General features: G+C 44.7%; 1 protein-coding gene across 1 annotated transcript; it reads left to right on the plus strand.

The window, feature by feature from the left end:
* The first annotated feature begins 1,157 nt into the window (after nucleotides 1–1,157).
* LOC144892137 (uncharacterized) lies at nucleotides 1,158–3,828 on the plus strand. Its single transcript, XM_078777361.1, has 2 exons — nucleotides 1,158–3,495; nucleotides 3,580–3,828. Exons 1-2 carry the CDS (start codon nucleotides 1,177–1,179, stop codon nucleotides 3,826–3,828), a joined length of 2,568 nt encoding a protein of 855 aa, XP_078633487.1. The 5' UTR covers nucleotides 1,158–1,176.
* The last annotated feature ends 13,593 nt before the right edge of the window (nucleotides 3,829–17,421 follow it).

A 17,421-nucleotide genomic window follows, 5' to 3' on the forward strand; every position in this document is an offset into this window, starting at 1 on the left:
TGAAAGACACAAACAATTCAGGTCAATAAGCAACCCCACACCAAGGATCCGGATTAATTAATAATATATTCTCAATCCATCAACACAATCAACAATCAATCCGCAATATTACTAAGATGGCCATCTCATATATTTCCCCCCTTTCCCCACTCACGACCCCTCAATGGTCACTGTCCCTCCCAATGTCTCTGGGCCCCCCCAGACCAAGGTGAAAGTCGACTTCTCCGCACACGGGCGGTTGAACGAACCCCTGGCTGACGTGCTCCAAACGTGCACGTCGCGTACCGGGAACAGCTGCTGCAAAGCAAAGCGGGCAAAGCAAAGCGCGGCTCGCAAAGCGCGCGAGGCCCAAGGTGCGACCCGTACGCGTCCTTGTAAACGTTGAGGCGAACTGTGCCGGACGCTTGGTTCCATGCACGAACCCACGGCAACTTGACGCGTAACCGGTAATTACCCCGCGCAGGTAACTCCTCTCGCCAGACGGGCTTTCAAACGCAGCGTTCCCCACGCTGCTCAATATCGACACCGCTCGCGTCGGAGCTGGGCGAGGAGGAAGAAGATCGCTGCTTCTCCAGGACCTCGTGTCTTGTTTTTCTTCTTCCGGTTCACTATCCCGTTTCCGTTCTCCTGTTATCCGGAGCCTCTCTAACCATTTAACCACAACAACCTTTAATAGAATAAACATTAATAAGCAATGACATGAATAGTAATTCACCTAAATCCGGGATCCATAACAGTACATCAAGATGGCGACACGACATTCAGAGCATGGTAATCTGTACAATTATACCTGGCTACATGGTAATCATTTGCCTACCCCCCACATACGTAACAATATAAATAAGGACCACACATTACACCTTGTTATTTTCTGCTGCTAAAATAATCGAATAACCTCTGGTAAGGTAGGTAAGGTAGCTTGGTCAATGTCAGATACATTTTGGAAAATTCTGCCATTTTTGAATCCTTGATATTGAGCTTGTCCATTGAATGAAGGACAGAAATATGGCAAATGCTTCATCTAATCTGACTGAAATATTATCAATTATCCAACATTTTGAAGTTTTGGTAAATTTTGAATACTTTTTGTGATTTTTCTTTTCAGTGAAACAAATGACACTGGTTTCTTGTTGCAACTGTTCTAAGTTGTTCTGCTCAGAAGTTTTCAATCATCACATGACACAGAATGTTTGTCAAGAAACAGATACAAATAGAAGCACGTCTTCCAACCGCAGTTGCAAAAGCTGCGCAGAGACTCTCAAGAATATCCAAGGAAGGAAGAGACCACACAAATGTTCTGTTTGTGGTAAGGATTTTTTTGATTCATCACATTTGCGTCAACATCAAAGGATACACACGGGAGAGAAGCCTTACAAGTGTTCTGTTTGCAACAAGAATTTTGCTTCTTCATCAAATTTGCATCAACATCAAAAAATTCACACGGGAGAGAAGCCACACAAGTGCTCTGTGTGTCTTAAGGCATTTGTTGAAAGAAGAAAATTAACATATCATGAAAAAATACACACAGGAAAGAAACCCTACAAGTGTTCTTTTTGCCTCAAGGCTTTTGCTTTTTCATCATATTTGCATCATCATCAAAAAATACACACAGGAAAGAAACCCTACAAGTGTTCCGTTTGCAGCAAGGCTTTTGCTTTTTCATCATATTTGCATCAACATCAAAAAATACACACAGGAGAGAAGCCACACAAGTGTTCTGTGTGTTTTAAGGCATTTGTTGAAAGAGGAAAATTAATATGTCACGAAAAAATACACACAGGAGAGAAGCCTCACAAGTGTTCTGTGTGTTTTAAGGCATTTAGTGATCAAGGCAAATTAAAAAAGCATCAAAGGATACACACAGGAGAGAAGCCTTACAAGTGTTCTGTGTGTCTGAAGGCATTTATTGAAAGAGCAACATTAACATATCATGAAAAAATACACACAGGAGAGAAGCCTCACAAGTGTTCTGTGTGTTTTAAGGCATTTGGTGATCAAGGAACATTAAAAAGGCATCAAAGGATACACACGGGAGAGAAGCCTTACAAGTGTTCTGTGTGCCTTAAGGCATTTGCTGATCAAGGAACATTAAAAAGTCATCAAAGGATACATACAGGAGAGAAGCCTTACAAGTGTTCTGTGTGTCTTGAGGCATTTGGTGATAAAAGAAAATTAAAAAGTCATCAATGGATACACACAGGAGAGAAGCCACACAAGTGTTCTGTGTGTTTTAAGGCATTTATTAAGAGAGGAACATTAACATGTCACGAAAAAATACACAGAGGAGAGAAGCCACAGAAGTGTTCTGTGTGTTCTAAGGCATTTGTTGAGAAAGGAAGATTGAAAAAACATCAAAGGATACACATGGGAGAGAAACCTTACAAGTGTTCTCTTTGCAACAAGGATTTTGCTCGTTCATCATATTTGCGTCAACATGAAAAAATACACATGGGAGAGAAGCCACACAAGTGTTCTGTGTGTTTTAAGGCATTTCCTCAGAGACAAACATTAATAAGGCATCAAATGATACACACAGGAGAGAAGCCACACAAGTGTTCTATGTGTTTTAAGGCATTTCTTCACAGACAAACATTAAGAAGGCATCAAAGAATACACACAGGAGAGAAGCCACACAAGTGTTCTGTGTGTTTTAAGGCATTTGGTGATCAAGGCAAATTAAAAAAACACCAAAGGATACACACGGGAGAGAAGCCTTACAAGTGTTCTGTGTGTTTTAAGGCATTTGGTGATCAAGACAAATTAAAAAAACATCAAAGGATACACACGGGAGAGAAGCCTTACAAGTGTTCTGTGTGTTTTAAGGCATTTGCTGATAAAGGCACATTAAAAAAACATCAAAGGATACACACGGGAGAGAAGCCTTACAAGTGTTCTGTGTGTCTTGAGGCATTTGGTGATACAGGAAAATTAATAAGTCATCAAAGGATACACACAGGAGAGAAGCCACACAAGTGTTCTGTGTGTTTTAAGGCATTTGGTGATCAAGGCATATTAAAAAAACATCAAAGGATACACACGGGAGAGAAGCCTTACAAGTGTTCTGTGTGTTTTAAGGCATTTGCTGATAAAGGCACATTAAAAAGTCATCAAAGGATACACACGGGAGAGAAGCCTTACAAGTGTTCTGTTTGCAACAAGGATTTTGCTTCTTCATCAAATTTCCGTCAACATGAAAAAATTCACACGGGAGAGAAGCCACACAAGTGTTCTGTGTGTTTTAAGGCATTTCTTGAGAGAGGAACATTGACATATCATGAAAAACTACACACAGGAGAGAAGCCACACAAGTGTTCTGTGTGTTTTAAGGCATTTGTTGATAAAGGCAAATTAAAAAAACATCAAAGGATACACACAGGAGAGAAGCCACACAAGTGTTCTGTGTGTTTTAAGGCATTTGTTGATAAAGGCACATTAAAAAAACATCAAAGGATACACACGGGAGAGAAGCCTTTCAAGTGTTCTGTGTGTTTTAAGGTATTTGGTGATCAAGGCACATTAAAAAATCATCAAAGGACACACACAGGAGAGAAGCCTCACAAGTGTTCTGTGTGTTTTAAGGCATTTACTCAAAGAGCATCATTAGCATATCATGAAAAACTTCACACAGGAGAGAAGCCTTACAAGTGTTCTGTTTGCAACAAAGATTTTGTTTCTTTATCACGTTTGCATCAACATCAAAAAATTCACACGGGAGAGAAGCCGTACAAGTGTTCTGTGTCTTCAGGCCTTTCCTCTCTCGCATACTTTGGAGAGGCATCCAAGAATACACACAGGAGAGAAGCCACACAAGTGCTCTGTGCGTTTTAAGGCATTTGGTGATAAAGGCAAATTAAAAAATCATCAAAGGATACACAGAGGAGAGAAGCCTTACAAGTGTTCTGATTGCAAGAAGGATTTTTTTCATTCATCACATTTGCACCGACATCTTAGAAGTTCCCATGGGAGAGAAGCCTAAAAGTGCTCTGTGTGTCTTGAGGTATTTTATTCAAAGATCAATTTGATTCAATCCGAATTGGTAAAATCATCATAAAGGCACCAGTCATTTCAACATGCATTCACCAATTTCAAATGTTGTTTTGTATTCTCCTTTTTTTTTCCACATCCCCTCATTTTACAACCAGCATTGAAGTCTACGTTTTTCTATCTGGGATTCTTTAATGACAATCTTCATTAACTTGTTTAAAGTTTATGGTGGAGGTTTGGTCCTTGTTATCATCTTTATCAGGATCAGGATTTGGATTCAGTGTCGTCAACTGTGGAAAGTCTTTTTTGTGGTCAAGTAGAGGTGCAGTCATGGCCAAAAATATTGGCACCCTTACTCGTTTTTCACAACTGAGCACAACTTTCACATGGACAGTGCAGTTTTGTTTAAACTCTTAACTTTAATCGGTTTGAACTCTGGAAATTCCTGCTTTGTGACAGTTTATGAAACCTGACAACTCAGAGCAATGATCTCTGATGTGCTTGATTTCTGCAACACCAAAATGGGATCGACATTTTTGAGGTTATAGCACTGGGTGGAAGATGCTTGAAAATGGTTTGAACACATCCAGATTTTTGTTCATGGTTTTTATAATGGTGTCTATAAAGGTTTTACAACAGTTTTCTGCCTCAATTCCCTTTTTCTATGACTTTGATAAGGTGCACATCCATCCTCGTTGTTGGAACTTCCACATTTATTGGCAACATTTATTCCAACTTGGAAAGGTTAAGTCCATGTGAGTGGGGTATCCTCTTCAAGGCAGTGATGCATTCTTCAATGTGCTTGTTTATTATCCCACAGTAAAGATTTTCTCTTTGAAATGTCTTTGACTTGCGACAATAATGTAGAAGAGAGGTGGCTTTCTTCCATTTGTTACATATTTATGTGAATGTATGTGAATTACCATTCAGGTCTTTGCTTATCCATGTGGAGTAGATTAAGGGTTGTTGTGGTTGGAGGGTCAGGAGCCCTTCTGAAAAAGTGTCCGGAAACGGAAGTGACCGGAAACGGAAGAAAAAAGACACGAGGAAGAAAAGCGACGAGTAGTCTTCTTCCTCGCCCCGCTCCGACGAAAGGTGGGATCGACCTTGCGCCGCGTGGAAAAGCGGCGTTCCGAAGCCCTTCTGGCGAGAGGAGTTACCGGGACGTGTACCTACCCGGTGGAGACGTCAAGTTGACGTGGGGCCGTGCATCGACCCCGCGTCTGGCACCGTTCGCGGCACCGTCTAAACAGACGCGTACGGGTCGCACGTTGGGGCCTAACACGCCTTGCAAGCGGCGTGGGGCTTTTGGCTTGCTTTACCGTACCCGCTTCGCGTGGCCACGAGGGGCTGCAGCCACGGTGCCTGGTACGATACCTGCCCGGTGGAAACACGTCCACTCGGGGTTCGTTCAACCGCCCGAGTGCGGCGACGCCGACCAGCATCTTGGTCAGGAGGGGCCCAGAGACATTGTGAGGGGCAGAGACCAAAAGGGGTTCGTGAGTACAGAAGGGGACACACATATATAAGATGGCCATCTTAATCATATAGGGAATTGATTGTGGATTGGGAATTGTTGATGGTTGTTTGTTGTTGATTGCTCGGGGAATATCCGTGATTGTATCATTGAAATTGTATGATATCCTTACCCTGGAAATATATCATTGAACATCAGTTTCTCTTGGGTGGAATTCATAGGTATTGCGTTGCGCAAGCGCATATATAATACTACTTTCTGGCGAAGGTCCTCTCACGGTCCGGGGGTCACCGAGACCAGGCAGTCACCGAGGGGACCACGTAACAGAATTGGGGGCTCGTCCAAATTACGATTTGCGGATTCGCAATTGGGTCTACGTCCGGGATCTAAAAGTGTATTTGTATAAAATAATAAAATAATATTTTTATTAATTAAAATTTATTAATTAAGTATTAATTGGTAAATTTTTGGGGAAATTGGGGTTAAGTCTTGAGTGAAGGTTAACAGGTGTTAACGATAGTCACCATGGCGTTTGTGGCACAGAACTTTGCGGTAACACCGAGTGAGGCACAGTTCCGAGCGTTACTAAAGTCGGACCTCTTGAAATTGGCCAAACATTTTAACTTGGAGGTCCGAACTAATTTGAGGAAGGCAGAGTTGCAGGCCACGGTGATACAATCTATGGTGGGATTAGGAACATGGGACGAGTTAGCCTGGGAGTGGCTACCCGAAGAACCAGAAGACGTTGAGCTCCGGAAACTGGAGTTGCAATTACGGAGCCAGGAACGGATCAAAGAAGAAGAAAGGAAAGCAGAAAAGGAAAGAGCAGAAGAAGAAAGGAAAGCAGAAAAGGAAAGATCAGAAGAAGAAAGGAAAGCAGAAGCGAGGAGAGAAGAGAAACAAGCAGAGGAAAGGAGAGTGGAACGAGAACTCCAGGAAAGGTTAGAAGGGAGAAAAGCAGAGGAGAGGAGAGCTGCAAGGGACCTCGAAGCAGAGGAGAGAAAAGCGGAAAGGGAATTAAAGGAACGTGACATGGAGCTTCAGCAAGAAATCAAATTCAAGGAGCTGGAGTTAATGAGAGAACGGGGAGAGGCACCACCCTTGCTGACGGGGTCGACACCTAACCAGAAAACCTGGGATGTGGGCAGACAGGTGAGGCTGGTTCCACCGTTCAGTGAAAAGGAAGTCGCGAAATTTTTTCCACACTTTGAGAAAGTGGCTCGACAATTAAACTGGCCGGAGGAGGCCTGGACCATACTCGTGCAAAGTGTGCTGGTGGGGAAAGCTCAGGAAATTTATTCGGCGCTACCAATGGACCAATGTGCAGATTATGAGGTACTGAAGAAGCACATCCTCAAAGCCTATGAGTTGGTTCTGGAAGCTTACAGGCAAAAATTCAGGAATGCCAGGAAGAGGGAGAGTGAGACCCATGTGGAGTTTGCCAGAGTGAAAGAAAACATGTTTGATCGGTGGTGTGAGTCAAAAGGAGTCGGGAAAGACTTCAAAACATTGCGTGACTTGATCCTGGTGGAGGAATTCCAGCAGTGTGTCCACGAGGACATCAAAGTGTACCTGCAGGAAAAGAAAGTACCAAAGTTGTGGGACGCAGCCACCATGGCAGATGATTATGCCTTAACCCACCGAATAGGGGTCCACAAACCTAACTCCTCGCCTAGACTTCAGCAGGGGAGTTATGGAACACCCGGTGCGGAGAACGACCTTACATGGCGGCGGCCTCGGGATGATTATGGGGACAACTATGATACCCCACCTGTTCGAAATCAGAGGGATGCGGGCCCAAGACAAACTTATAGTTCGGGGGGCCCGAGGCAGACCACGAGTTTTTCCTCCGGGCCTACTTGCGCTTTTTGCAAGAAACCTGGACACTTGATGTCCAGTTGTTACCGCATGAAAAGGGAAGACCCAGAGCGGAGTCCGACTATTACGACTCCAAATGCAATGACCATTGTGAGAAATCGCCATCAAAAGGGTTACCAACCATTTATTTCAGAGGGGTTTGTGTCACGGGATGGAGCCTCGACTAACCGGAAACCGGTTAGGATATTGAGGGACACAGGGGCACATCAATCTTTAATGCTTGAAGGCATTTTGCCATGGTCCGAGGAGACGGCAACGGGGGATAGTGTTCGTTTACAGGGGATCGGGGGCGGTGTTAGTGCTCCCCTTCATGTCATCCATTTGGAGTCCGATTTGGTGTCAGGACCGGTCACCGTCGGTTTACAAGCCACGCTTCCTGTAGAGGGTGTATCTGTGGTTATCGGGAATGATTTGGCCAGGGGTCAAGTTTATGGTAACCTGAGGGGTGGTAAAGAGCCCAGCAGGGAAAATAACACCACACCAGCTCGGGATGGCGACAAAAGTGCCAAGTTATTTGTAGGGGGACTGAACTTCAAAACAGAGGAAGAAGTTCTGACCTCTGTCTTCAACAGATATGGGCCGCTGGTGGAAGTGCGGTTGGTAAGAGACTGGGAAACGCAACAGTCAAGAGGGTTCGGCTTTGTCACGTTTGCCAGCACAAAAGACGCCAGAGAGGCAGAGAAGAATTGGAATGGCAAGGATTTGGAGGGTCGGACCATAACAGTAGGGAAGGCATTTCATAGGCGTCGAGAGGTCTACAGGAGAGGACAACTGGGTGGTAGTTTTGGTGGTGGCCGCAATCAATATTATTATGGAGGCTCCCTGAGTTACGGCCGCTCCCGAAGGAAGGATTGGCAAAGTAGTGGCCGAGAAGGAGACCGCTATTCATGGGACTACAGGGACAAGTGGTCCCACCCTAATTATTAGGGAAGTTCTGAGAAGTTGAAGCACTGAATGCGGCGGAGCCGCCGAGCCAAGATTCCTACACGGATTAACCGTGAACGCCGTTCCTAAAGGCGTCCATGTAGTGAACTTTCATGCACGGACTAACCGTGAACTCCACGTTCCTCAAGGCGCCCATGTAGAGAACTTTCCTGCACGGACTAACCGTGAACTCCACGTTGCTAAAGGCATCCATGTAGTGAATACTCGGCTTGGCCTCCCGGAAAGAAGTGCTATCGAGTGGCTTAACTTTGGATCTTTGATCAACCCCTTAACCTTCATTCACAAGAAACTGACGGTCAAAGTCAGAGGGTCATGAGATGGAGTTTGATTTGGCAGGGACAATGTCGTCGCTGGTGCTTAGTCCAGAGTGAGTAATCTGGAGGGGTTGTGGTGAAATTTTGGTTGCTTTATTTTTAAGTGATAACTGTGCCCGGGGGGAACTGATAATGTGGGGGGGTTGAGTTATCTGGTTTGTTTCTCCAAATTGGCCGGCAAAGAAAGTTTTCGCTGGGTTCAAACTTTCTTTCTTGAAGGGGGGGAGTGTTACATATTTATGTGAATGTATGTGAATTACCATTCAGGTCTTTGCTTATCCATGTGGAGTAGATTAAGGGTTGTTGTGGTTGGAGGGTCAGGAGCCCTTCTGAAAAAGTGTCCGGAAACGGAAGTGACCGGAAACGGAAGAAAAAAGACACGAGGAAGAAAAGAGACGAGTAGTCTTCTTCCTCGCCCCGCTCCGACGAAAGGTGGGATCGACCTTGCGCCGCGTGGAAAAGCGGTGTTCCGAAGCCCGTCTGGCGAGAGGAGTTACCGGGACGTGTACCTACCCGGTGGAGACGTCAAGTTGACGTGGGGCCGTGCATCGACCCCGCGTCTGGCACCGTTCGCGGCACCGTGTAAACAGACGCGTACGGGTCGCACGTTGGGGCCTAACATGCCTTGCAAGCGGCGTGGGGCTTTTGGCTTGCTTTACCGTACCCGCTTCGCGTGGCCACGAGGGGCTGCAGCCACGGTGCCTGGTACGATACCTGCCCGGTGGAAACACGTCCACCCGGGGTTCGTTCAACCACCCGAGTGCGGCGACGCCGACCAGCATCTTGGTCAGGAGGGGCCCAGAGACATTGTGAGGGGCAGAGACCAAAAGGGGGTCGTGAGTACAGAAGGGGACACACATATATAAGATGGCCATCTTAATCATATAGGGAATTGATTGTGGATTGGGAATTGTTGATGGTTGTTTGTTGTTGATTGCTCGGGGAATATCCGTGATTGTATCATTGAAATTGTATGATATCCTTACCCTGGAAATATATCATTGAACATCAGTTTCTCTTGGGTGGAATTCATAGGTATTGCGTTGCGCAAGCGCATATATAATACTACTTTCTGGCGAAGGTCCTCTCACGGTCCGGGGGTCACCGAGACCAGGCAGTCACCGAGGGGACCACGTAACACATTCCTAATTATTTCTTTTCAGGAACATACTACAACCAGGGCTTTCACAAGAGGGGATTCCGGTCGTATTAGGAAAGGGCAGTACGATCATTGTGTATGAGAGATGTTTTTCGGTATGTCTGTGTGTGTGTGTGCTGCCATTTTTCTCAAACATGGCCAAGTGGATCTTTGTCCAACTTTCAGAGGTTCATCAGTGAGTGCCGGTGAGTGTTTTAGGCAAACACTTTTTTTTTGAAAAGTTTTATTTTTTTAAATCGCTCTTTAATTCCACAGCTCTTGTAGATACTAGAATATAAGACCCATCGCTTCGCTTACAGGAATACCAATCTTTGTGTAATTGCAAAAAAAAGATTTTGGTAAGGCGAAAAATAAAATTGGCTGGTGTATCGAGGAGATTGTTGATAGGATATTAATCGCAGCCTTTTTAGATGCTGAATTACGAATAATATACAACAACACACAACGAGGAAGATCAAAATATAAATAATTTCTCGCTCCCTCTCCCCCCTTTTTTCTTTTGATCAAACTGTCTGGAGTGAATATTAATTTGGTACATGCCATGCCAAGAATCAAACGACTGTATGAGGTGTCCTCATCACTGCCTTTGCGCCATTGGTGGTTTCCATTTCCTCGGCGCAGCTGTGATGGCTAATCTATGGAGCAAGAACAAAAAGGTTTCCTGGGAGATCCTGCACTCCATGCAGGGAAGGATAACGAGCGTCGCAAGTTGGCATTTGTCGTATCGCCACTTGTGCCCATGTACCCATTTTGTTTTTTGCATCACAAACCTTCCTGGGATTTCCCTGAATCCACCATAGTTGGATTTGTTGAAATCCGTTAATCTGTTCTCAAGATATCACATGACAGACAGACAGACAGAGCACCATTTATGATATCGATGATAAAGGTAATATTAAATTATCCCTGACCCCATTCCTTCATGGCGGTTGGGAAGTGTTTTTGGTCCCCACAAAAATAAAACATAGAAAAAAAAACAAATTTTGATTTTGACCCGAACAACTTGACCCTTTTGATTTGAACCCGAACAACTCAAAATGGCAACAGGATTAGGACAGCACCTGACAAAGCCAGTTACCCCTGCTTGTTTTGTATAAAATAAGGAGCCCACCAACTTCCTGCTGGTGGGAGAGTGACAATTCCTGGGAATACATCTCCTGTCTTGAGATTGCAATGTTGTCAAAGGACTTGTTTGTGACTGCCTCAAGAGGAGCAAGGTGTGAGGCAGTTTTATGTGTTCTCTCCCCAAACCCCAGTTACGGTGCCCCTCAGAGTCTCCAGTGGGAACGCGGCAGAAAGATTTGTTATTTTGAGTGTTTTAATAAACCATGGTAAAACCACACCAATGCAATTGTGTAGAACAAAACAAGTAATTGTGTTAAGAACTCTCACATACAGAATAATAACACTATCAAAGAAAGTACCATGAAAATATCACTTGCATCGAACGAACAATACATATGATGGTGCCATCATTCCCCAATGCTCTCAAAGCAATAAACTTACAATACGCCAAACGTGAGTGGAATGAAACACTCCCCAAAGTCCGTGCACAAATCCCTACGCGGGTGAAGGTCGAAGTTGTGTAGAACGGCAAGAACATGCAGGTATCGACGCGGCTGCGGACGACGTGAGAGGTTGGGCAGATTGCGGCATGGTAATGATCCCCCAAAACGTGAATGCAATCCACGCCCCACGTCCATCAAAGATTAAGCCGATTATGGAAACCAACGGCGCTCCACACATTGATGTCGATATGGAAATTAAGCCGATTATGGAAACCAACGGTGATCCACACGATGATGTCAATATGGGAATCCCAACGACAAAACACGAACCACGAGGTGGACGGCCTCCTTGAGGAAAAATGGCAGATTGGCCTGTAATGGAGGCGCTTGCTTTCCCACCAACAATCGTTCATGCTTGGTACCAAAACCTGAGACGCAGGTTTAATTACAATCACAATGTGGGACGATTTCGCGGGCAATCCCTTTCACAGGAAGCCTCAATTCATTTGCGACCAATATCGAAAAAGCCTCGATGCGACACACGGCCATCTCTTTCATGCCCGTCTCCTCTCACTTCCGGTCTTCTCCTCTCTCTCCTCCTCCGGTTTCTTTGCCCGTTTTCCTTTTTCCTTCCGAAACATTTATTTTCACCTTTTACTAAAGTCATCTCCATTTCACACAGAAACGTTACCAACAATATTACCTGAAACTAAAAATCCTACAAGTATATAATAACAACAAAGGCAGAAGCGACGAATCTGTAACACTTCCCGCCTTCAAGGAGGAAAGTTTGAACATGGTGAAAACTTTATTTCCATACCAAAAATGTCTTTAACAACCAAAAGTAATACTCACACCCAGTAAACTACAAATAAAAACTATGGCTGATCAAGTCCCATAAGCCACAATTAAACGGACACTCCATTTTATCCTTTTTAGTCCAGATGAAACCTTATCATTAGGTTCCTTGGTGTCACTCTCTTTCCTACCGTGTCTCCCAGACCATTCCTCCAATATATCTATGGAACCAAAATCCACATCACCTTCCTTCTCGTTCTCTTCAGAGCGTTTCCTATTCCTAGCATGCGTCACTGCACATGATGGAAAGATACCCGGATTCTCCTGCTCTAACTGTGCTGTGTTTTTTCCCATCCTGTGCTTTTCAACCAACATCGGATTACTTGAAACTCGACCACCGGCCAAATCGTTCCCGATAATAAAAGAAATTCCATCCACAGGAAGAGTGGCTTGCAAACCTATGGTGACTGGTCCTGACACCAACTCAGACTTGAAATGGATCACATGAAGAGGAGCTTTAACTAAGCCATCAAACCCCTGTAAGAGGACGCTAACCCCAGTTGCAGTTTTTTCACACAATCGCAAAATGCCCTTGAGCATCAACCATTGATGTGCTCCCGTGTCCCTCAATACCCTAACAGGCTCTGGTTAGTTAAGTCCCCATCCAATTCATTCGCGACCAATATCGAAAAAGTCCACTTGCAGCCTCGATGAGACTCACGGCTGTATCTCTCATGGCCGTCTCCTCTCCCTGCCGATCTCCTCCTCTCTCCTCTTCCAGTTTCTTTGCCGCATTTTCCCTTTTCCTTCACAAACATTTATTTTTACCTTTTACTAAAGTCATCTCCATTTCACACAGAAATGTTACCAACAATATTACCTGAAACTAAAAATCCAACAAGTATATAATAACAACAAAGGCGGAAGCGACGAATCCGTAACAGCAGGAGCATCAATCCAAAATGGGCAGCCAAACCCAATTGAGCTCTATGTGAAAGTGTTACTCACCGTTCTGAGCTAGATTCAGCTCAGGTATTCCTCAGTTCGAAGGAGAATACCCAGATGGAAATTCACCTTTGATGACGGCTTTTTGATATGACCCTCCCATGAAAGGGGTTACAGTGAAAAGTGCATGGATTTACAAGGACTGCACTTCTTCCATTGGTATCCAGAAAAGTAGATTGTTTTTTTCAATTGCCAATCCATGTGGAGAGATTGTTAGAGCATGTGACTCGCCTGCATTGAAAGCCATGATCCAAATAACCAAAAATATAATTGCAAACATAGACAAAATTGATAGACTCGGCATGAAAAATGAAAAATGCAATGTAAGAGGAGACAAGTTATGCTTATTTCTGGCAACATACCTTTCTGGACTAAATCGACCCTGCTGATGACGAAAATCACTTGCCAAACTGAAATTTTAGCCGGAAACCCCCAATTCAAGATTGTGGAAAATATGGCCAGCAAAATGAATGAACTCATATCTCGACCTTCTACTGATGATACAGGTGGAAATGGTGTTTTAGGGTTCAATTAAAAAAACTAGAACGGCACTCTTCGGTGTCACGACGTGACTGATACGCCTCCGCCCACATTATTACGTCATTATAATACTTGTATCAACTTTGATTTAAATCCATTCAGTTGTGCCCAAGTTGCACATTTTTACCGAACATGACCTCTGACCTTTGACCTATTGACCCCAAAATTTAATCAGTTCATGTTTACATCATTAGACATACCTGTACCAAGTTTTAATTTAAATCCCTTCCGCTGTTCACAAGTTCTCACATTTTTACCTGACATGACCTCTGACCTTTGACCTATTGACCCCAACATTTAATCAGTTCATGTTTACATCATTATACATACCTGTACCAAGTTTTAATTTAAATCTCCATTTCACACAGAAATGTTACCAACAATATTACCTGAAACTAAAAATCCAACAAGTATATAATAACAACAAAATAACTGCAAATCCTTGACCCCATCCCCTCCAGACAACTGCAACTGCATCTTGAAAGACTCTCACGACCTTCTCCTCTCCTCTGACGCTGGCAACCTCAACATTCTCGTCCTCCTCGACCTCAGCGCTGCCTTTGACACCATCGATCACACTATCCTTGCCACCTGTCTACCGCCCTCCCAAACCACACCCATCATTCCTTTCTGACTTCTCCTACTTTCTGACCCAGCTATGTTCCCTCTCCCCCTCAATCCTCCTCCTTGGTGATTTCAATATCCACATGGACTCCACTGACTCCACAATAACCACTGACTTCACTGATTTACTCACCTGCTTTAACCTCACTCAACATGTCGACTTTCCTACCCATATCCGTGGTCACATTTTGGACCTTGTCTGCTCCACTGGATTAAATTTGCACCATCTCTATGGCTCTGACCTCACCCTCTCTGACCACTTAGCCATCACTCTGACCATCAACATCCCCGCCCCAACACCAAGGCATTATCGCACAATCAACTTCCGTAAGCTAAACACTCTTTCACCTACCTCATTCTCATCCACCCTCTCTGAAAAAATGTCCACTTCTCCCTTCATTGACCTCCACACCCCTTCTGACCTCACTGACTACTACAACCACACTCTCTCCTCCTGCCTTGACCAGCTTGCGCCTGTAAAAACCAAAACAGTTTCTTTCACCCATTCTGCTCCCTGGTTTACCCCTGAACTCCACCTGATGAAAACTCGTGCTCGCCAACTTGAAAGACTCCGCAATAAAACGGGTCTCACAGTTCACTCCCAAGCCTACAAGGACCACCTACAACACTACAAAGATGCCCTCTCCCGCGCCCGCTCTGCCTACTACTCTCAAATTATCCACTCTGGCTCCTGAAACCCAAAAGCACTCTTCTCGACAATAAACAAACTCCTCCGCCCCCTGAACACCACCACCCAGTCATTCACAGTAGACAACTGCATCTCCTTCCTCTCTTTCTTCCAACGCAAAATTGACAACATCTACAACAGCTTGACCACCGCCGCACCCGCTCCCCCTCCAACCACCTGCCCCCCCTTGTCCTGCCATCCCCTGTCTCGGTTCTCCCCAATCTCCCCTACTGACCTCTCTGAACTCCTCATAGGAATGAAAACTGCCACCTGCACTCTTGACCCCATCCCCTCCAGCTTTGTCAAAGCCTCCCTCCCTGCTCTCTCTCCACTTATCATTGCAACAATAAACTCCTCCCTGTCTACAGGCATCGTCCCACCTTCCCTCAAAATTGCTGCTGTTACCCCCATTCTAAAAAAACCTGGTCTAAACCCTGACACCCTAAACAACTTCAGACCCATCTCCAACCTACCCTTTCTGTCAAAAGTTTTGGAACGCGCTGTAGCCACTCAACTCAAACATCATCTCTCTGCCAATAACCTGTATGAAACATTCCAATCCGGATTCCGGTCCAACCACAGTACTGAAACTGCTCTCCTCAAAATCACCAACGACCTTCTCCTCTCCTCTGACGCTGGCAACCTCAACATTCTCGTCCTCCTCGACCTCAGCGCTGCCTTTGACACCATCGATCACACTATCCTCCTCACCCGACTTGAATCCACCTTTAACGTTACCGGCACTGCCCTCTCTTGGATTAAATCATACCTCTATGACAGATGCCAGTTCATCTCCATCAATAACTGCAAATCCCCCACTGCTCCCCTCCCCCAAGGTGTCCCCCAAGGTTCAGTTCTTGGCCCCCTCCTCTTCATCCTTTACCTGTCCCCGCTCGGTCACTTAATCCGCCGTCATGGTCTCCAATTCCACTGCTTCGCCGATGACATCCAGCTTTTCATCTCCACCAAGTTCGTCTCCACCGACACCCACTCTATCCTGACAAACTGCATCACTGAAATAAAATCCTGGCTTCAAATCAACTTCCTCAAACTTAACTGTGATAAATCTGAAATAATCATCATTGGCCCAAAAACGCTCACAAAATCCACCCATAACTTTGCCCTCAACATCGACGGTATCCCAGTATCCACCTCCCCTCACATCCGGAATCTTGGCGTCATCTTTGACCAAACCCTTTCCTTCGACAAATACACTAAACAGATCACAAAGTCATCCTTCTTTCACCTGAAAAACATTGCCCGTCTCCGCTCATCCCTCTCCTCCACGGCTGCAGAAACCCTCATCCACGCCTTCATCACCTCCCGTCTGGACTACTGCAATAGCCTCCTCTATGGTTCACCCTCAAAAATCACCAATAAACTCCAATACATTGAGAACTCCGCTGCCCGTCTACTCACCCATTCCCGGACCCGTGACCACATCACCCCCGTCCTTTACAAGCTTCACTGGCTCCCCATCCCCCAGAGAATCCAGTACAAAATCCTCCTCTTGACATACAAAGCCCTCCATAACCTGGCCCCATCCTACCTGGCTGACCTCCTCTCCAGACACACTCCCACCCGCAACCTCCGCTCTGCTGGTACAAACCTCCTGACCCCCTCCACCCGGACCAAATTCAGATCCTGGGGGGACAGGGCCTTCTCCATCGCTGCGCCCACCCTCTGGAACTCACTACCTCACACCATCAGAGACTCCTCCTCACTCACCACATTCAAAACATCACTAAAGACCCACCTGTTCAACACTGCATTCAACATTCAACCCACAGCATTTAACCCCTGACTATCTCTTCTCCTTCTCCCTCCTTTTGCTTTAAATATTTCCCTATTGATTCTTGTCTTTTTTGCAATTGTTGTTTTCATGTATTGTTATGCATTATGTTTGCCACTCTGTCAAAGCGCATTTGGGCTTCTGGAAAAGCGCTATACAAAATAAATGAATTATTATTATTATTATTATTATTATAAATCCCTTCAGCTGTTCACAAGTTCTCACATTTTTACCTGACATGACCTCTGACCTTTGGCCTTTGACCTTGGGACCCCCAAAATCTAATCAGTTAATTTTTACATCATTATACATATCTGTACCAAGTTTCAATTAGATAGCTTTAGCCATTCTCAAGTTATAGACCTATTGCAGACTTTGACCTTTAACCTTTGACCTCTTGAATCCAAAATCTAATCAGTTAATGCTTACATCATTGTACATACCTGTACCAAGTTTGAATTAGATCACTTCAGTCATTCTCGAGTTATAGAACAATTACAAACTTTGACCGTTGACCTCTTGACCCCAAATCCTAATCATTTAATCATTGCATCATTATACATACCCGTACCAAATTGGAATTGGATTACTTCAGCCATTCTCAAGTTATAGACCTATTACAGACTTTGACCGATGACTCTAAGATATATTCACTTTTTTTTCTCCTTTTTTTGTATACAGAATCGAGGCTCGTGAAAGAGCTAACATT

Source organism: Myxine glutinosa, chromosome 5 (assembly GCF_964187855.1).
Source record: "Myxine glutinosa chromosome 5, kmMyxGlut1.1, whole genome shotgun sequence".
Classification (NCBI taxonomy): Eukaryota; Metazoa; Chordata; class Myxini; order Myxiniformes; family Myxinidae; genus Myxine; species Myxine glutinosa.

Coding starts and splice junctions, on each gene's coding strand:
- LOC144892137 (XM_078777361.1), top strand. CDS start 1,177: ATGACACAGAATGTTTGTCAAGAAACAGATACAAATAGAAGCACGTCT. Junction 3,496..3,579: donor AGTGTTCTGTGTGTTTTAAG/GTATTTGGTGAT, acceptor GTGTGTTTTAAG/GCATTTACTCAAAGAGCATC.